This window comes from Muntiacus reevesi, chromosome 17 (genome assembly GCF_963930625.1).
Source record: "Muntiacus reevesi chromosome 17, mMunRee1.1, whole genome shotgun sequence".
Classification (NCBI taxonomy): Eukaryota; Metazoa; Chordata; class Mammalia; order Artiodactyla; family Cervidae; genus Muntiacus; species Muntiacus reevesi.
Genome location: NC_089265.1, coordinates 57,795,512 through 57,816,981, shown reverse-complemented (window position 1 = coordinate 57,816,981; position 21,470 = coordinate 57,795,512). Strand labels below are relative to the sequence as shown.

Sequence of the window (21,470 nt, the reverse complement as noted above, 5' to 3'; positions counted from 1 at the left end):
GGATGAGGATAGAGAAATGAAAGGATAACTTTATGATGAATCCTGAATCAGGTAATAGAGGTTTTTGACCTCCAATATTCATACGCCCAAGAATAGCCAATTAAGGATCTGGGAGGTTTCTAAGAAGGACCTAAGAGCTGGTGGGGGAGAGGCCAGTGCTGTGACCGGCTGCATAAAAGAAAGACTGGCTTAGCTCCCGAGCTGAGTGTTCCTGTCGACACTGCCCTCTTTTGAGGGGATTCCCCCCTCTTTTGAGTCTGTTGTGACCCAGCTGTGTGTTTAGTTTCCATTTTTGCCTCCTCTTCAGGCTTTGCCACAGGAGAATAACCTCTCCATTCTAATCAGAAATGAATTATTTATGCTATGAACACACTGGGTGCCTGCCTAATTTATTTATTTTTCAAATAATACATCCAAATAGGAATTCACACACGACAGGGCAAACATAATTCTGGCATAAATGCCTTTCCCCAACTGTTGCCCAATTTTAATGATTTCAAGGTACAGAATGGCCTTGTCATTATCCGTGGAGCCTGAAATCTATCTATGCACACTAGTTAGATGCCAGATGCCTGCATCTAACTGTCAAGGTTTGCAACATCAGACCCCACCTCCTGACCTTTACAATCTTATCTCCTTCTGCTATGACTTCCCTCACTAGTCCAAATTTCACTCACTATCCTCCAAGGCCCAATTCAACACTTCCTCCTCTATGAAGCCATCCCTGTTTCTTTCTTAAGGGGAAAGGCCCCCCCATGCTTCTGAATTTTCAGTTATGGCTTTTACAGCCTTCTCTGCACTCTAAGCTCCCCCAAGAGAACACAGTGGTACACAGTAGGTACCTCAGCAGAGCCCTGGCTGAAATTAGGTAGCATGGCCTCCCACATCACAAGAAGCAGTTCAGCAGACCAGCTCAAGCAGTCAGTATCTACCAAGTGCTCTCAGGGGAGGTACACAGAGAGAGCCACCCCACCTTGTTTCACCCAGTGGAGCTGCTCACTGAACAAACCCCAAGTCAAGAGCATGTCGTTGTTGTTTAGTTGTAAGTTGTGTCTGACTCTTTTTTGCAACCCTATGGACTGTAGCCCGCCAGGCTCCTCTGTCCATGGAATTTTCCAGGCAAGAATAGTGGAGTGGGTTTTCATGTCCTACTCCAGGGGATCTTCCTCACCCGGGGATGGAACCAGGGGCTCTTGCACCTTCTACATGGGCAGGCAGATTCTTTAGCAACGAGTCACCTGGTACGCCATCACATATTTGATGATCCTCCAGAGGACCTCGCTCCCAGGCTGACCTTTCCATTTCCTTCGGTCCCTCACATCCATGTGCCTTCCAGTTGATAAGAGTCAGATCGTTATTCCCAGTGATTCTTACAAAGGCCAAGAGAGATGCGAGGCAGGCGTTCCTTTCCAGAGATCTGGGGCTCAGGGTCGCTATGACTTGACCCAGGCCTCCTAACTCTGAGTGCAGTGGAGTCCAAGACGTGCAAGTTGTCTGAAATGGAAGGAAACGGGGCTTTAAAATCATCTGTGTGTTTTAGAGCACACACATTTGTAAACTCTAACGGTGTTCTGTGAACTGCAGTATCAGTAGCTGACCAAAGGCAGCTCCAAGCGTTTGATGAAATCTAACCAATGGCACAAACGGTAGCGAGGTGGGGGCTTTGCAGGCCTAGGCCCACGTGCAAGCTTGCATCCACAACTGCCGATTCCCAGGGGTCCTCCCACAGGCCGCGCACGAGCAAAAGCGTTGGCTGTTTGTGGCGCGGCAGGGCCACCGTACACCAGGGGCGCGCTAGTCCAGCAAGCGGAACCCCACAGCCCGACGACAGGTGTGATGGGTGACCCAACACCTGCCCCGCGGCGGCGAACCGCTGCCAGGAGTTAGCCGGCCTCACCTGACCCTCCGCGGGATTACGGAGAGGTGGTGCGTCAGCGTCTCCCTCACGTGACCGGGCTCGGCGGCGCCGGCCGCGTCACGCCCCGCCCACCGCGTCACGCCCCGCCCACGCGTCACGCCCCGCCCGCGCGTCACGCCCCGCCCAGAGCGCTGGGTCGGTCAAGGTCTGCGCCTGCGCCGGCTCGCGGGCTCACCAACCTGCGGGCGGGCCGCTGCCGGGCGTGGAAGCCGGGCGCCCGCGGCGATGGGTGAGTGGGGAGGCAGGCGAGAGGAAAGCACGGGGTGTCCCCGGCCTCCGCGTGGAGTGAGTGGAAGCACGAAGGCGGCTCTGAGGAGGCCGTCTGCCCGGCCCTCTGGCGCGGTTGCTGGGCGCCCACCCCCGTCCGCGCGCGCGCACTGCCTCCCCTCGGTGCGCCCCGCAGTTCCCGCGCGCGCCATCCCGGGTGGGGTCCGCGGTCGCCGGGGCCAGCTCTAGGCTCCCTGCTCTGCCGCCTGCCACCGGGCCTTTCCGGGCCGAGGGCGCCGTCTGGCTGCCGGGAAGAGCCTTTTCGGCGGAGGAGGCTGTGCGTCCGTTTGGGCGCGCCCCGGGCGGGGAGGTGCCTCCCGGCGAGCCCTGATAGCGGGGCGGGGAGGGGCCGGGCTTTGCCCGAGTCCTGGGAGCGCGGCGCTGGGACCGCTGAAGGGCTCCTGCCGTCTCGGGGCCTGGGATTCCGGGACCTCTGGTTCCGTTGAATGTCAGGGACTGGAGAGGCCTGGACGATCCCGTCCACTCCCCTCCCCTCCCCCTTAGCCACAGGCCGGGGAAATGGACGCCAGCGGAGCGGTAAGTTCAGCTACCCGGCCAGACAATGCTTGTTCTGCGACACCATGTTGCTTCGCGTTGCGAGAAACTCCGTTGTACTAGGCTGGTTTTTTATTTTTATTTTTATTTTTTTGGTGATGGTGGAGAAGTGGGGGTGGGCATTGTTAATTGAAAATCTCTGTACCAATTACTAAGCTTATCTAGGTGGAGCGTGTTGATGTCTCAGCTTTATTTACGCTTTTCTTTTTTGCCCCTTACAGCTGTACACACCTGGTCTTAATCCCCACCTGCAAGCAGAGAAACAGAAGCCCGTAAAGTAACTCTGTAGTGCCCTTGTTTTGAAAGAATTCCATAAAATCAAAAGGTGTCAGCACTGGTTGGGCCCGCTAGTGGTTCCAGAGCACAGGTTAGGCGCTTTGGATCTGGAGTCACCTCGAGTGCATCCCAAGGAAAGATCACAAGCTGTTACCTTTAAGAGAGAGTGCATTTATCTGGTTTCTCCTTTGGTAGATTAAAGTTAGCCCAGAGAAGTGGAATTTTTAAATTATAGACGTTGCTTTGTATTTATAGTAGCAAGATAGTGTCCTAACTAGGACTAGAACCCAGATTAATCTTGCTCTGAATGCTGACTCAGACCTGCTGACTTGCGGGAGTCAACATCCTTTGAGAATTACAGTTGCTTTCTCCCCAGTTTTTGCACAAAGACCTTTGTGCTGGATCACATCTTGGTCTTATCCCGTGGGCTGTAAATTACAGTGAGCATTTAGACTTTACACTGTTTTTTTCTGCCACAGAAGTTTGATTGACACTTGGAGTTTAATAAAAGTCAGCTTAATTAACTTTGTTTCCTAATGTTGACATAGTTTGAGTGTTTTAGGTAGCAAGCAAATGTAAAATTATGGCAAATAAGTTTTGCAATAAATTGCAAAGAATTATTATCCATGTTAAAGAATTTAAGTATATAGATCAGTTTAGCAAAGAAATTTAGTCATGTTCACACTCTAGATAAACATGCAAAATTTTACATTTTGCTACAGAAGAATATCCTGCACAGTAGCCTTCCTTCTGTTGCTGAATTGAAAACCTCTTCACACTATCCTAGTGTGTAGGATGAAATGAGGGAGAAAGCTGTAAATCTGTGAAGTCTGGAAAGATTTCATTATGTTCCTTTTTCCTAAGTCCAGGCTTATTTTTTAAAACTCTGAAACCCTAAATGTACATATGTTCTTTAGATTTCTTAAAATAATTTAGTACAGTAGTCAAGAAATGACTGACTGGCTTCTATTAACCACAGTTTTCTGTTTGTTTAATAGCAGACCCAAAGGGTCATGACAAAACTAGTTGAAGTACTTTAATTTGCAAAATTTTGTAAAGTAATGCAAGTACCATTCCAGTAATTAAGAGTGAACATGAACAAAATTTTGTTGTTCAGATGTACAAGTATCTTGGTTTGTGTTATCAGGGATGTATAAACAGCTTGTAGGTTGTGACTTTATAATTTAGATTGTCATGTGTTTTGTATGTAAAAATGAAATTTTTTTACATTTACAAATTGTCACTGTGTTGTGGCATAACAGCATACATGAATCTGGATGTTTTTGTTGGTTTTAACATTGGTTATTCCTGAAACTGAAGAGCAAAGCATTACATGGATATAAAGTATTTCTATGATAAGTTGTTTTTAAAATGTTGGTTAATCTTAGATTGACAAGTGTAGTACTAGTAAGAGTTTAAACTCATGTCTGGCAACTGAAACGATAAGAAAGGATATAGAAGACTGATCGATTAATAATTATCAAACTCTATGCCCTGGCAAACTTCTCAAGCGTTTATAGGACAATTTTTCTTTAACTAAAAATGCTGTTGATGCCTTTAGTTTAAGAGCACAAACTGTAATAGTAGATCTGTTTTAAACAAGTTTAAAAATTGTTTTTTTTCTAGTTCTCCCAAAGTCAGATTTATGCATACCCACAAAAGTTGTGTGTGAAGGACAGCTGTCATACATACAGATCATATCCTGAATTAAGGGAGACATCTGTTGAAAGGGGAGTTAGCACTGTCAGAAACAGGTTAACAAGTTTAAAAATTGAGTCTTCAAATACTCCATGGCACAATGCCAGTACTATATAAATTACTTTCAGTATGAAGGAGGAAGTCTATACAGCTTTTATCAAAAGTGCTTTTCCAGGAAAAAAGTCAAAATAATGCCATCAGCAGGTCAAGGAGGCCCCAGCTAGATACCAGATCTGCAGCTTCTCGTATCTGTGCTGGAAAATCCTTTTTGTCCTGGATGGACTAAAAGCTCAGAACAGAACAGGGACTTTTTAACATTCCTGGCTTCATTTTAAGATCTCAGTTTCTTTCCCTCTCGCTCTGTATTTCAGCATGATCCGGCAGAAAGATGGCCACTTTGAAAAGTCTCTGTTTGATTTTCTTTCTGTGGCGAGTCTGTTATGGAGCCTGGATACTCCAGGCTCATGTACACGCGTGACTGTGTCCCACTGTGGTCAAAACCCTCAGCCGTGGACTTGGTGAGCTTGGCTGCCTGCAGCTGCTTTGTTCTCCCACTGGTGAAGGTCACCCTCAGGGTGTTTTGTCATTGGACCTTTTCAGACTAGAGGGTAGTTGTCAGATAGCAAGGTTCATCCATATAGTATCTTTCCTACACAAGAAAGATTCTCTTCTCCTGAGCATAAGTTAAAGATATGCTGTGATGCATGAACCCTAAACAGGCCTGGACTCTGGAAAGGGTGCATGTCATCCCAGATCAAAGCCACTGTGGTGAAGAACAGGAGACGATACAGATGGTAAGGTAACCACCAATTAGACCAAAACGTTCTGTGGAATGGCTTAAAAAGGAATGGTAAAGGTTTTGATTAAAGCAAAATATACAAAACCTTGAATACTCAAATTATGAAACAAAGAATACATAAAAATAAGAAATTTCCCTTCAAGAAATTAGAAGAAAATAAACCCAGAGCAGGAGAAATAAGATGATGAAGAAGAAAAAGAAAATTTTTGAAAACTGAAACATGGTAAAATTGGTAAATTTAAAAACTGGTTCTTTGCTGTGATGAGAGGAATGTGAGTTAGTTAAACTGGCTGCCTTGCTCAAGAAAAAAGGGAATATAGACACACAAGGTTAAAAGTATTCTTTTAAATAACAAGTGCTTTATAAAACTAAATAAATCAGACTTTTTTTTGTTCTGTCTAGGGAAATCCAGTTATCACAGTTGGCTCTGGAAAGTGAACCTAACAGACCAGTAACAATGGAAGAAATTGAGAAGGTCTTTGAAACGCTACCATCCCCCAAAACACCGGGCCCAGATGGTGTTTCAGGTGAATTCTTTTAACTTTCAAGAAAAAGATAATTATGATAAGATTTAAATTGTTTACCAGCTTAAAGAAGGAAAAATGACAGAATTCTTTTACAAAGGGAATGGAACGTTGACATCTGAACTTTACATGAAGGTAGTACTGAAATCGGAAACTCAATATGTTATGAATAATGATGTGAAATTTTAAAATATTAGCCATCTGTAGTGGTACATTCAACGAATGTTTCACTGTGGCCAAGTAGGATTGCAAGGGTGACAAATTGTCAAGCAGTGCACTCGCGTGTATACCAAACAAACACATCAGAAAAGAACAATAGCACTTTATCCTTGTCCAGCCATCTGTTGTGCCGTAGATTACTTTCCTGGGTGCTTCCTATGTATTTATTCAATTAATTGGCTGGCCTGTGAGGTAGATAAGCATTCTTATTTTATAAACAAGGAAACTAAGCCATAGAGACATGAAGTAACTTGTCGAAAGTCACACAGTATATACATAATTCAACCAGTATTTGAACTCAGGAACACAGGCAATTATCTGTACCTGTTAAATGTTAACTGGCTCTGTCTCCAGGGTCCATAGGATCCTCTCAGTAGCTTCCTGAAAGCAACTGACCAGAGTTCAAGATGGATTCCTAGTGTAGTGGTGGTGGAAAAGGGTGGAGGTGATGGTAAAACAGAAATAAATGTGTATTCCCTTCTAATGTTTGAAAAAACGAAGAGGCCCTTATTAGTTGATTATTAGTGGTCAAAGCAAAAACAACACCCAGTTGTGGATGTGACGGGTAATAGAAGTAAAGTGCGATGCTGTAAAGAAAAATACTGCACAGGAACCTGGAATGTTAGAGCCATGAACCAAGGCAAATTGGAAGTGCTCAAACAGGAGATGGCAAGAGTGAACATTGACATTTTAGGAATCAGTGAACTAAAATGGACTGGAATGGGGGAACTTAACTCAGATGACCATTATGTCTACTACTGTGGGAAAGAATCCCTTAGAAGAAATGGAGTAGCCATCATAGTCAACAAAAGAGTCCAAAATGCAGGACTTGGATGTGATCTCAAAAACAAGAGAATGATCTCTGTTTGTTTCCAAGGTAAACCATTCAGTATCACAGTAATCCAAGTCTATGCCCCGACCAGTAATATTGAAGAGGCTGAAGTTGAAAGGTTCTATGAAGACCTATAAGACCTTCTAGAACTAACACCCCAAAAAGATGTCCTTTTCATTATAGGGGACTGGAATGCAAAAGTAGAAAGTCAAGAGCTACCTGGAGTAACAGGCAAATTTGGCCTTGGAGTACAGAATGAAGCAGGGCAAAGGCTAACAGAGTTTTGCCAAGAGAACGCACTGGTCATAGCAAACACCCTCTTCCAACAACACATAAGACTGTACGCATGGACGTCACCAGATGGTCAATATAGAAATCACATTGATTGTATCCTTTGTGCTCAAAGATGGAGAAGCTCTATACAGTCAGCAAAAGCAAGACCAGGGGCTGACTGTGGCTCAGATCATGAACTCCTTATTGCTAAATTCAGACTTTAATCGAAGAAAGTAGGGAAAACCACTAGACCATTCAGGTGTGACCTGAATCAAATCCTTTACCATTATATAGCGGAACTGACAAATATATTCAAGGGATTCATTAGACCTGATCAAGTGCCTGAAGAACTATGAGCGGATGTTCGTGACATTGTACAGGAGGCAGTGATCAAGACTGTCCCCAAGAAAAATGCAAAAGGCAAGATGGTTGTCTGAGGAGGCCTTACACATAGCTGAGAAAAGGAGAGAAATGAAAAGCAAAGGAGAAAAGGAAAGATACCCCTATTTGCAGAATTCCAAATAGCAAGGAGAGATAAGAAAGGCTTCCTCAGCGATCAATGCAGAGAAATAGAAGAAAACAATAGAATGGGAAAGACTAGAGATCTCTTCAAGAAAGTTAAGAGATACCAAGGGAACATTTCATGCAAAGGTGAATACAATAAAGGACAGAAATGGTATAGACCTAACAGAAGCAGAAGATATTAAGAAGGGGTCCCAGAATACACAGAAGAACTATACAAAAAAGATCTTCATGACCCAGATAACCACGATGGTAGAGCCAGACATCTTGTAATGTGAAGTCAAGTGGGCCTTAGGAAGCATCACTACAAACAAAGCTAGTGGAGGTGATGGAATTCCGGTTGAGCTGTTTCAAATCCTAAAAGATGATGCTGTGAAAGTGCTGCACTCAATATGCCAGCAAATCTGGAAAACTCAGCAGTGGCCACTGGACTGGAAAAGGTCAATTTTCATTCCAATCCCAAAGGCAATGCCAAAGAATGCTCAAACTACCACACAATTGTACTCATCTCACACACTAGCAAAGTAATGCTCAAAATTCTCCAAGCCAGGCTTCAGCAATACGTGAACTGTGAACTCCCAGATGTTCAAGCTGGATTTAGAAAAGGCAGAGGAACCAGAGATCAAATCACCAACATCCGCTGGATCATCAGAACAGAGAGTTCCAGAAAAACATCTCCTTTTGCTTTATTGACTATGCCAAAGCCTTTGACTGTGTGGATCACTACAAACTGGGGGAAATTCTTCCAGAAATGGGAATACCAGACCACCTGACCTGCCTCTTGAGAAATCTGTATACAGGTCAAGAAGCAACAGAACTGGATATGAGACAACAGACTGGTTCCAAATCAGGAAAGGAGTAAGTCAAGGCTGTATATTGTCACCCTGCTTATTTAACTTACATGCAGAGTACACCATGCGAAATGCTGGGCTGGATGAAGCACAGTCTGGAATCAGGATTGCCGGGAGAAATATCAATAACCTCAGATACGCAGATGACACCATCCTTATGGCAGAAAGCAAAGAACTAACGAGCCTCTTTATGAAAGTGAAAGAGGAGAGTAATAAAGTTGGCTTAAAACTCAAAATTCAGAAAACTAAGATCATGGCATCCAGTCCCATCACTTCATGGCAAATAGATGGGGAAACAATGGAAACAGTGACAGACTTTATTTTGGGGGACTCCAAAATCACTGCAGATGGTGACTGCAGCCATGAAATTAAAAGACGCTTGCTCCTTGGAAGAAAAGTTATGACCAACCTCATTCAGTCAGCCAGTTCAGTCACTCAGTCGTGTCCAACTCTTTGCGACCCCATGAATCGCAGCAGACCAGGCCTCCCTGTCCATCACCAACTCCCGGAGTTTACTCAGACCCGTGTCCATCAAGTTGGTGATGCCATCCAACCATCTCATCCTCTGTCGTCCCCTTCTCCTCCCGCCCCCAATCCCTCCCAGCATCAGGGTCTTTTCCAACAGCGTATTATAAAGCAGAGACATTACCTTACCAACAAAGGTCCGTCTAGTCAAGGCTATGGTTTTTCCAGTGGTCATGTATGGATGTGAGAGTTGGACTGTAAAGCAAGCTGAGCATGGAAGAATTGATGCTTTTGAACTGCGGTGTTGGAGAAGATTCACTTTTTTCTTTCCCGTTTATTAGTTGGAGGCTAATTACTTTACAATATTGTAGTGGTTTTTGCCCTACGTTGACATGAATCAGCCATGGATTTACATGTGTTGAGAGTCCTTTGGACTGCAGGGAGATCCACCTAGTCCATCCTAAAGGAAATCAGTCCTGAATATTCGTTGGAAGGACTGATGCTGGAGCTGAAATTCCAATACTTTGGCCACCTGATGCCAAGAACTGACTGATCAGAAAAGACCCTGATGCTGGGAAAGACTGAAGGCAGGAGGAGAAGGGAATGGCAGAGGATGAGATGGTTGGATGGCATCACCAACATGATGGACATGAGTTTGAGTAGGCTCCAGGAGTTGGTGATGGACAGGGAGGCCTGGTATGCTGCGGTCCATGGGGTTGCAAGGAGTAACATGACTGAGTAACTGAACTGAGTGTTAGAAAAATGGAATCCATTTTTAATGGGAAACAAATTTCCTAGTAAATGGCAGGGGGCAGGGGCTGAAATTATCATTGTAGGTGTACTAATTCTTAGAGTGAATGCAGAATGAAGTGTTGGGGGTTACAGTGTAATTTGTCAGATGAAATTGTGTAATAGCTCTGGGAAGACATTATCACTTCATGTTGGCAGCCCAGTCCTAAAGATGGGCAGGGAGAGATGGTAAACAGATTGCTTGAGTGGGAACAAATTTTATATGGTCCAGTTGATCAGTGAATATTTTTGTATCATGATGACTTGTTTCCCCACATAAACTTGAAACTGCTAGGACTTGGGTTATAAACAGTCAGATGATAAGAACTTCATGTTCCTCAAACCAAAAGCCAGCATCATGCTTCACATACTGGAATTCCCACAGATGTCAGAGTATAAGGATGTTTACTATTACCGTAGTTTCAATCCAATAAGAAAGATACATACTATAAAGGAGAAGGCAAAGTTATTTGATATTTTATGTAGTGGAAACAAGCAGATCGACCAAAAAAACCTGAGAAATAAGAGGCTGTTGGCCGCCTTTAGCCTTAATATACAGAAACTGGTAACTGCTTCATACTCAGACAAAGAGCAGAAAATTAATTGGAAGAAAATAACTCTTTCATAATAGGGACTAAAAAGGTAAAATACCTGGTCATGAGAAATTTCAAGATCCGTGAACAAAATCTTAAATGCCGCTAAAGTTTCTAAAAAGTAAATAGGAAGAAAGCACATCCTTGTCAGGGACGTTTTTTTTTTTTTTTTAAAGGTTCAATTTAGAGAAAGTGAGTTATTTAAATTTATAAAGTCACTTCTATGAAATACCAAGATTTTGGAGAAGAATATGACAAAAATACACTCAAGTGTACCTGGAAACTTAAAGTGGTAAATGAAAACCACAGAAGTTGCAGAAGGAAGTGTGGATTACTTATAATCCGTGTTTATACTTCAAGAATAGTGAAGGCCTTCTATGGAGCACACACAACCTCGAGGCCAGAATCAGTAGGTGTCGTATCCATAGTAGGAACTTCAGTATCACAAAGATGATACAAAGTGGAGAAAGTATTTGCCACAACTTACTTAATGTACTAGGATTGATTTTCTTCAGATACAAAGAAATCTTACAACTTAACAGAAAAACAAAATGCCTTCAGAAAAATGGATAATGTGAAATTTTACAGTAAAAAGAAATTCAAATGGCCAATAAATACTAAAAATGCTCAATTTTGATCAAGAAATTTCAGTGGCAAGTTTTTTTTCACCCATCAGATGGGCAGAAATTACTGTTTAACATGTGGTGCTGGAAATGGTAGGGAAACTGGGAACTCGCATACACTTAATGGAAATGTAAATCACAGGTAAGGTTTCTGGGGGCAATTTGGCATAGCTTTCTAATTAAAATGTACTGCAGTTTGACCAGCAGTCCATTCTAAAGATTTTACCCTACAGGTAAATTTGTGAGAGTTCCCCAGGTGTAGTTACAAAGTTGCCCATTGCAGCATTGTTTAAAAGGAAAAAATCAGAAACAGCAACCATGAATAAGAGGTAGAATAAATTACATATAATATATCCATTTGATAAACTACTATGCTGCTAAGCCTGCTAAGTCCCTTCAGTCGTGTTTGACTCTGTGCCACCCCATCCCTGGGATTCCCCAGGCAAGAACACTGGAGTGGGTTGCCATTTCCTTCTCCAATGCATAAAAGTGAAAAGTGAAAGTGAAGTCGCTCAGTCATATCCAACTCTTCGCAACCCCATGGACTGCAGCCCACCAGGCTCCTCCGTCCATGGGATTTTCCAGGTAAGAGTACTGGAGTGGGGTGCCATTGCCTTCTCCGGATAAACTAGTATATGACCATTCAAAACACTGGGGTATCTGCTGCTGTTGGCAGGTTTTTTAATGATGGAGAGGTTGGTGGGGATGGGATGGAGTGTGTGATTAGAGTCAGGCTGACTAGTAAAGAGGGTTTGTCAGTGGTCAGGCGGGAGAGGAAGAGGACCTGGACTAGAGCAGTGAGCTTGGAGGAGAGGACATACGTGTATTTTATTAATTGCACTTCTATTTTTCTCTTGAGAAATATACATCTTTTTTAAATGTGTGTTTTTTTTAGTTTAGTTTATTGAAGCATGGTTGATTTACAGTGTAATTTTGTACCCTACAGCAAAGTAATTCCATTATCTATGTTTGTATATATACTTTCTCTTTCGTATTTACCATCGCGGCTTATCCCGGGATATTGAACATAATTTCCTGTGCTGTATGCTGGGACCTTGTTATCCATTCTCTGTATAATAGCTTCGCATCTGCTGACCCTAAACTGGTGCTCCATCCCTCTCCCAACCCCCTCAGCAGCCACCGTTTTTACCGTCCCTTTATTCCCCATCGTGATAGTACTAAGCAGCATTTAGAGACGAGTCGCAGTCCTCCAGCCTCTGCCAGAGGTGCCGTTTGTTCAGGTGGACACAGTGTTCTGGTGTCCAGGGGCAGTGCAGCTTCTCTGGTGATGGGAGTGGACAGGGAGGGTTAGGGCCCTGGCGCTGTCTGATTTTGCAGGTGTGACCGGGTGACTGCAGAGAGGGGAGTTCCTGACTCCTGTTACTACCTTTTTTGGGGCAGGCTTTCTTTGGAGAAGGACATGGGAGCCTACTGCAGTATCCTTGCCTGGAGAATTCCATGGACAGAGGAGCCTGGCAGGCTATAGTCCATTGGGGCTGCAGTGGTTTCCAGGCATAATTCTTCTCAACTGAGGGCATGTTTATCTTTTCTAATAGAAATGTGATAGCAAGCCAGCTCCAACTGCTAACAGCCATTGGGCTAGAGTTTATAGGTGTTACATTTTCTACTTAATATAGTCTGTCCTGTCTTCTGGAAAAAGGGCACACAGATCTTGGTATAACATGCCTAAGGAAAATAGTTTGTTTCTATTGGCTTCACACGAGAAAGGGGAAAAAACAAAACATCACAGCATCGGAGGGTCTTGGATCATCATGAGGTCTCTGGTGATGCGGTCCCAGCCAGCGTTTGTGTCAGACTGCCACGCAGCCGTCGCCCTCCACAGTAAGCTCCAGCCAGACCCGCTCCTCAGGAATAGGATGCTGCTGCTCCCTGATACGGGGCCTCCGTCTTAGCCAGTGCTGCCTTTGGCCAATGTGCTTCACGCTTACGTACAGCCAGAGTCCTGTTCACCTTCAGAGCCCTGCCCGGGAGTCCCAGCCCACCCTGTCTGTCCCTCCAGACAGCTTATACCTCGCCCGTGTTCCTCTGGTTGCATTTATCACACTGTGACCCAGTCATCTGCATGTCGTGTCTCCCCTGAGGCCAAGGTCCTGTTTATCCCTAACCTCTGAACATTACAGGACTTGAATAAAGGCGTTGAATTAAAATCTCTTAGAGACAGGAGACCAGTGTAAAAGCAGGCAAAGAAGAAGACATTCCTCACAGAAGTGAATGAAGACATCTTGATGATGTTATCATGCGAGTCTGAGTGAGGCAAGCAGAAGAACCCAGTTCAGAGCTCGCTGTGTCCCCAGCACACACGGGTCCTGGCAGCTGTCCTCGGCAGCTGACTTCTGAGTGAGGGTGGGTGGCCTTGGCTGCTTGTACGTGTGGAAGCAGCCTCGGGGAGCTGCAGCAGCTTGCCTTTGGTCACGTCCCTCTGTCACTGTTGGCCTTTTGTCCTGATTAGACCTTTAGATTTATCACTGTCTCCAACTAATTCAACTTGAAAAATATAGAAAAGGAAAATACAGCATTATTATGAAATCAGAAAATATAAAACTAATTTTGGCTTTTCTATTTCTTATCTAAATATATTAATAAAAATGTGATTGTGCCATGTCAATAAAAGTATTCTCCCTTATTTTTTATTTTTTCTGTGATACTTTATCCAAAAAAGGACTCACTGCTATCCAACACTTCATTAACACCATTAACAATTCAAATGAATATACTGAGCCTTAAATGTAAATACTCCTTTGAGTACCTGTATGACATCCTGTCAGTTGGCTACATCTTCATTTATGCAGTGCGCGTCTTTCTGTTCCACATTTTAATTTTGACTCTCTATTTCTGTTAAGAGCCTTGTTGCAATTGTCCTGTAGTTGAGTCTTCGTGTACCTCTTCTATTAATAACTATGTCCCCAAGCTGTATTTCTAGAAGGAAAACTAGACTCGTGTAGGTATGTTCTGTGTTTTCTGACCCGTGTCTGTGGCTCCTGCACATGTCAACTGAACCTACGCTTTCTGATTCTGCGCCTCACTCTGCTCCAACTTCACGTGATGACATTTCTCTTTAACATCTTCTGTCCTGAATGATTAGCAGTTTACAGCAGCATGTGTGTGGTATGGGGAGGAAAGAACAGTAAATTTGTTTAGGAAGGGAGGTGGGGTTTTTTTTTTTTTTTGGTCACATGTCAAAGACCTAGATGGTTTAAGTGGCCTATTTTATTCTTGTAATTATTTATAATCGAAACTCTTATATGTATTCTTTCTAGGTATGCGGTTAAAAAAAAAGTATCCTAAGATTTACCATCTTAACCAATTTTAAGTGTAAATTCAGTAACATTAAATGTATTTACATTGTTACAAAACAGATCTCGGAAGTTTTTCATCTTGTAGAACTGAAACTATACACATTAGTGAACAGTAGAACTCTGTTCCCACCTCCCCCAGCCTATGGTAACCACCATTCATCCCACTTTTCATTTCTATGAATTTGACTACTTTAGGTACTTGTGTAAGTGGAATTACATGGTTATTTGTCCTTTTATAACTGGTTTATTTCCCCTTATCCTCACAGTTGATTCATGTTGTAGCATGTAACAGAATGTCCTTCCTTTTTAAGGCTACATAATACTCTATTGTATGTATGTGCCATGTTTTGTTTATATATCCAGACCCTGGGGTTGCTTTCACCTCTTGGCTCTGTGAATAGTTCTGTGAACTTGAATGTGCAGAAATCTCTTGGAAACCCTGCGATGAATTCTTTTGGATGTGTACCCAGAGGTGGGATTGGTGATGATCTCATATGGTAGTTCTGTTTTTAGTTTTTTGAAGAACTGCCATACTCTCTGCCCTAATGGATGCACCATTTTACATCCCCGCTAAACACTTGCTCTTTCCTTTTCTTTTCTAATAGCAGCTGTCCTAATGAGTCTGAGGTCTTCATTTGCATTTCTCTGACAATAAGTGATGTTGAGCATCTTTCTGTATGTCTCTTGGTCCTTTTGTAGATCTTTGGAGTAACATCTGTTCAAGTCCTTTGCTTGTTTTTAATCAGGTTGTGGATGACTGGCAAGGAGTAATCTGGCTTTTTTTAGAAAGCGGATGTATTCCAGGGGTAGGACCTTGCCTTCATTCTATTCAGTGGGCTAAGCCTCGGTATTGAGGCTTCGGGTCTTTCTCAGCATGGTCTGGTACAGCCAGCCTGTCCCGGGACAGCCTCCCAACGCCACTGCCGTCTGTGGTGTGACCAGAGGAGCGGGAACTCGGAGGCAGACTTCATCTCAAGGCGGCAGCTCCACCAGCTGCTCACTGTACCTTGGATGAAGGGGATACTGGTTTTTCGTTGGTAAAGCTGGGAAGGTAGTGTTTGTGGAGCTGTTTCTGAGAATTGAGCATGTGACAGTGGTGTGTAGCGTATACCTGCAGGCCGTCTGACTCTGTCCTCCCAGCCTCCACGTCACAGAGTATGCGCTCGCTGTCCCTTAGCTGTGTCCCCACAGGAGATGCTTATCACAGGAGGTGCTGCCTGGAGTGGGTGTCTGCCTTGGCAGTCCTCTGTTAGACTGCAAGTTCCTTGTCTTTGAATATCTAGCACTTAGCAGAGGACCTAGTTAACAGTAGATACTAAGTAAGTGTTAGCAGGCAGAATGATTGAATGTGTGTCTTGTTATTTTATTACTTACAAGAGCCCTTTGAATCTGTTTCAGAAGGATAATAGCATGTACCATTATGTAGTTTAGGCATTACATATGATCTAGTCGTGTGGTTCTCAGATTTTTTGGTCCCTTTACAAACTTAAAAAAATTTTGTGAACCCCCAAAGAGCCTTTATTTGTATGAATTAATATTCATGGTCTTAGAAATAAAAACAAAATTTTAAAATATTTATTAATTCACTTTAGAATAACAGCAATAAACCCATTACATGTTAACATAAGCAACACGTTTTCATGAAAAATAATTATTTTCCCTCCCAAAAAATTAACGAGAAATATGTTTTACAGTTTTGTAAGTCTCTTTAATGTACAGCTTAAAAGGTGAGTGGGATCTCATATCTACCTCTGCATTTGATCTGTTGTAGTAAATTGTTTTGGTTGAAGTATATGCAGAAAATCCAGGCTCATGCAGATATGTAGCTGGAAAAGAGAGGACCCCCTGGACTGCTGAAAGGGCTTCAGGCCGCCTGCCCCCCCCCCCCCGAGTCCAAAAATTGGAGGAAAGGTTAGGGGAATTTTTCATATGTTAAGTACTGTATATAAAGGTTTACCTATTATCATTTGGTTGTTTGTAGGTTAAAAAGGTCCTTTGTGACGGAGAAAGATCTTAAGCAACATGATGGATTCAGAAGCTCATGAAAAGAGGCCCCCAATCCTAACATCTTCAAAGCAAGATATAGCACCTCACATTGCAAGTGTCAGTGAGATGAAGCATTACCTGTGCGGCTGCTGTGCGGCCTTCAACAACATCGCGATCACATTTCCCATCCAGAAGGTCCTCTTTCGGCAACAGCTGTATGGAATCAAAACCCGGGATGCCGTACTGCAGTTGAGGAGGGACGGATTTCGAAACTTGTATCGCGGAATCCTCCCCCCGTTAATGCAGAAGACAACCACACTGGCACTCATGTTTGGTCTGTATGAGGATTTATCTTGCCTTCTCCGTAAGCATATCAGTTCCCCAGAGTTTGCAACCCGCAGCATGGCCGCAGTCCTTGCAGGGACAACAGAAGCAATTTTCACTCCTCTGGAAAGAGTCCAAACATTGCTTCAGGACCACAAGCATCATGACAAATTTACAAACACGTACCAGGCTTTCAAGGCACTGAAATGCCATGGAATTCGAGAGTATTACCGAGGCTTGGTGCCCGTTCTCTTCCGTAACGGATTTAGCAATGTGCTTTTCTTTGGCCTGCGCGGCCCCATAAAGGAGCAGCTGCCTACCGCCACGACTCACCGCGCTCACTTGGTCAATGATTTTATCTGTGGGGGCCTGCTGGGCGCCATGTTGGGAATCTTGTTTTTTCCAGTCAATGTCGTAAAGACGCGCATGCAGTCTCAGATTGGCGGGGAGTTTCAGTCTTTCCCCAAGGTTTTCCAAAAAATCTGGCTAGAACGGGACAGGAAGCTGACAAATCTTTTCCGAGGTGCCCATCTGAATTACCACCGGTCCCTCATCTCTTGGGGCATAATTAATGCGACTTACGAGTTCTTGTTAAAGATTATATGAAAGAAATTGGTTCAGTGCCATTTGTCGACTGAATAGACCTAAGATGGATGCAATTTGGCCTTGTTTCTAATGGGCCAAATGCAAATTGGTGTCATAACTCCAGGGCACAGTGCATTCTGGGCAAAGCTATTTTCCTTAAGCCCCAACAAATTCAGAATAAAAGGTTTCAGTTGGAAAATTTAAAGGTTCTTTTTCAGCGGGGTGGGATTTTTTTAAATCATTATCTGAGACCTTTAGGCCAGTTGCCTTGTTAGTAGCTGTCTCTCTGATAGCTTTTTTGACAAGGAAACAAACAGCCAAGGTGTGATTCTTTTTTCCAGAAGTCTTCTGTACCGAAACATAAGTGGCCATGACCAGCCAGAGTAAAGGCTTTTAGGGTCCCATGAATTCTCAGGCTTCCTTTTGTTACTCTATTTCTTGCTTCTCTGCTCTTAGGGGGAGTTGCAAAGGGTAGTTTTTGTGAACTTAAGCATGTACATGGTAGAACAATGGAGCAGAAGAGAGAAGAAAAGTAGTTTATTATGTGTAGGCTTTTCATGATAAATTGCTTGTATTTGTTTTGAAGCTAAGCACTTCTTGTGATGGTCATTTTCTGAGTTATTTGTCTAGACATGGTAGACTCAAGCATTTAAGGTTTGCTTTCTAGGATTGAAAGTTTTCTGTGTAGTTCTGAACTTGACCTTAAACCTTTCCAAAATATTTTTATATTTCACTTATTTCATTGCCAAAAGATCTGGAGACTTAAATTTTGTTAATTTTGTTTCATCCCGTTAAATTTCATATTATAGGTATCCCCACTTTTCCAGAGTTTCCTTTATGCCACTTTGCTTTTTACATAAGACCTACATTAGTACCTGTTTCCACTAACCAAAAGAAATCTGAAGATGATTTTTGCTTTTACAAAAAGTAATTGCTGCTTCACTCTGTGCCATTTCGGCTTACGAAAGGTTCCGTGGGAATGCAGGGGAAACCTGAAATTGTATTTCAGATCTAGCTCTGCTTAGCTCAACTTTGAATTGTTTCTGCCAACTTAGTGAAGAACTCTGAAGTTTTTCTTTTTTCCTTTGAGTTTTAGTTTGTCATTTTCAGGTATCCTATTCTCTTGAAACTCCCTTTAAAAAACAACAAAAGTGCTTCCATTTTATTTTGGAAGTCTATTAATTGGACCTCAGATTTTTTTTTTTTTTTTTTTTTTTTTTTTCTGGTTTCTAAGTGTTCCCAAGAAGGAGGGGAAAAAACTCAGGATAACTTTCACCCACAGTGTTAAGCTGTCTTTTTTAATTTTAGTCTTGGAAACAGAAACTTCTGTTAGGATCTTTACATTTTGGGAATCCAGTTTTACCATCTTATCATTTAAATAGTAAGAGAGTTTGAGAGGATAAGGCCTAAATAAAGATATTTGAAATATTAGTTTTAAATTCTAGAAGTTGGTGATAGCTGAGTAGCATAGTTATCCGTCACCTAACAGACAAATTTGCTTGTCAAAGGAATCAGATTTTAAAATATTTTTTTCCAGATAAAAAAGCAAAGTTGGTTCATTCAGTTGGTATTGAATAACTAGTAAAACATACCAGATATCCTAGAAAGATGGGTTATCAGCTTTTAAACAACCCACATGTGTAGCTGTTACGTGGTTAAGACGGCTTTCCAGCATGTGACCTGGGGCAGGGCGCCTAGCTTTTATCAGTCTTTCATCGCTCTGGATGATGGCATGTGAACATGTGCACATGCTGACCAAAACCAAACTAGGGCCTCAAATGGTAGTTTACTCAGTTCCTGGACAGGCAGTCCAAAAAAGATGTTTACGTCTCAGTGCGGGACGGCTGGCCAGGCGACAGGACCATCATCCTTCCCGCTGTGAGGGGTCAGGGGGCGTCGTCACGTGTTTGCCAGGTGGTGATGAAGCTCACCAGCTCTGCAGAGGCTCTTTGGTGATGCTGTGCTGGAATGGCAGTTCATTCTAGAAACCAAGGTGCAGGTGCAAGCGTTTGAGAAAGGATTTAACGCCAGGTAAATGCGAGTGGCATCTTTTGGCCTGTGGAGCAGAGTCAGGATTTGAACCGGTTTCAGGGATGGGCAGCAGAGGCTCTGCGGTGCCTGGACCTCTGGTTCTCTGGTGTGTCCTGCGCTCTCGGGCGTGTCTGGGTGCTCGACTTGCAGCGGGTGGGTCAGCCTGCGGTCACGCCCTGGCCCTGCGGGTGGGCTCCACTTTGTTCAGTTCTTCAGGGCTTCCTTTTGCCTATACACTCCATGTAGGTGACAGAAATCTAAACTCTAAAGCACTTTGGTGAAATAGAAGCAAAGTGAAAATTGGAAGGCTGCTTTGGCTTCTGCTATCTCAAACATGTGGCATTTAAAAACAATAAATCTTTTTTAATGGTTTTAACTCACTTTATTGATTTCTTTGTTACTCTTTACAGCTTTTGAAGACCAAACTGCAAATACATTACCAGGGATGGTTTTGTGTTGTCCTAATAGTTTCTTAAATTTGAGGAAAACTCAACAGAACTTGTGGTAGCCAACAGCTTTGTCTGAAATTTAAAAGAAGTCAAAATGTGTTATTAGTAAGTAAGAGATTCTAACTATTGTTTTTACCTTTAGTATGAACTAGTGATAATTTTGAAAAGGCATATAATGATTGAATAACTTTATCTGAAAAGCTTTAAAAGTGGCCTTTCTGTTACACACGTGGGGCAGACGGCTCCGAGCAGAGGGCAGTTTGGGTCTTGCCTCCTATACTTCATTCTGATGCCACCAAAAATACGTGATAGATTCTATACTTAACACCCTTAGCGTGGTGTGAACCCTCAGGACGCACTACAGAGTAAACACAGCCTCTGTGTGGTGGCGAGTGTGTCTTTTGTTTCTCTTGTAGTTGGAGACAGTCGGTGCTTTTGTCTCAGTAGTCAATATTACATATAATCACCTGCTATATATTGTGAATTGTGCAATGAAACAGAACTGTGTATATATAAACAGCTTTGAAGACCTGAAGTTCCCTAGCTGAGAACGTGGTGAGACTCAGTTATAACTAAGGCCATACAGACCTTAAGAGGATGACGACAGTGGTCCTGGAGGCCTTCACGGTAAGCCAGTCAGACTGACCACGACTATTCAGTGTAGATGAAGTACTGTCGTGTGAGGGGTATGCAGTCAAGATGAAGGCCAGTGGCGATCACATTTAAAGAAAGGGTAAGCACTCAGACTTCATGCTTTGAAAATAATCTGTTTTCTCGTGTGCTATAAATGAGTATCAAAGACTTGAATAGGCATTCTCCTTAAATTTGAGGATTTTTAGTTTTTAATGCTGCCTTTTTGCCTAATACTGAATATATGCTTGCCTAACTGGCTCCCAGATTGTGGGGGAGTCTCTATATGTTTCCTTTTTTAAAGTTTCATTATTAAAGGTGGTTAAGCACACACAGCTGGTTTTGTTTGATATTTTGAGTTTTGTGACTATATGCCTTTAAATGAAATCTGTTAAATGTTTGAGTTAATGTGCTTCTTTTGGTATTTCTGTTTGGAATAAAGTTTTTTGTTTTTCTTTTTTAAAGGCCTTTCTATTTGGTCTTCTCTTGTGTGGGTTACAGTTACTAGCACTTTGCTTTTTGTAGTAGGTTGGTCTCTTAGTCTTTTTCTTGGTAGACCATTTAGCATGCTACCTTGACTCTTAGTGACTCCACCTGATAACTTTGTAGGTAAAACAGTTCTTCACTGATCCATTTTGTTTGGTCAAGAAAAGTTACAAGTAAGTTTCTTTTCTAAATACGTTGACTGCAAAGCCTTTTTGTTTTTAAGGTTCTTTTCCAAATGAGCTCTTCCCTTACTGAGTATAAAGGGTCTTGGTAAAGTCAGCTTACTAATACTTTGCGTTATAATAATGTGTCTTCAGGCTTTGGTTCCCTGGTGGCTCAGACGGTAAAGCATCTGCCCGCAGTGCAGGAGACCCAGTTCGATCCCCGGGTTGGGAAGGTCCCCTGGAGAAGGAAATGGCAGCCCACTCCAGTATCCTTGCCTGGAAAATCCCATAGAT

The 21,470-nt window shown here is 43.0% G+C and overlaps 1 protein-coding gene across 8 annotated transcripts; it reads left to right on the top strand.

Annotated features, from left to right (window-relative positions):
* Window positions 1-2,040: 2,040 nt before the first annotated feature.
* Window positions 2,041-20,990, top strand: SLC25A51 (solute carrier family 25 member 51). Of its 8 annotated transcripts, none has more exons than XM_065908021.1 (5): window positions 2,041-2,147; window positions 2,962-3,107; window positions 5,086-5,232; window positions 5,916-6,040; window positions 16,503-20,990. In XM_065908021.1, the coding sequence occupies exon 5, from the start codon at window positions 16,544-16,546 to the stop codon at window positions 17,435-17,437; it is 894 nt and encodes a 297-aa protein (XP_065764093.1). In that variant the 5' UTR covers window positions 2,041-2,147; window positions 2,962-3,107; window positions 5,086-5,232; window positions 5,916-6,040; window positions 16,503-16,543; the 3' UTR covers window positions 17,438-20,990. The 8 variants fall into 8 exon arrangements, with proteins under 8 accessions (XP_065764093.1, XP_065764094.1, XP_065764097.1 ...); XM_065908023.1 differs by lacking the exon at window positions 2,041-2,147 and adding an exon at window positions 2,154-2,722; XM_065908022.1 differs by lacking the exon at window positions 2,962-3,107 and having other exon boundaries at window positions 2,043-2,147.
* Window positions 20,991-21,470: the final 480 nt, after the last annotated feature.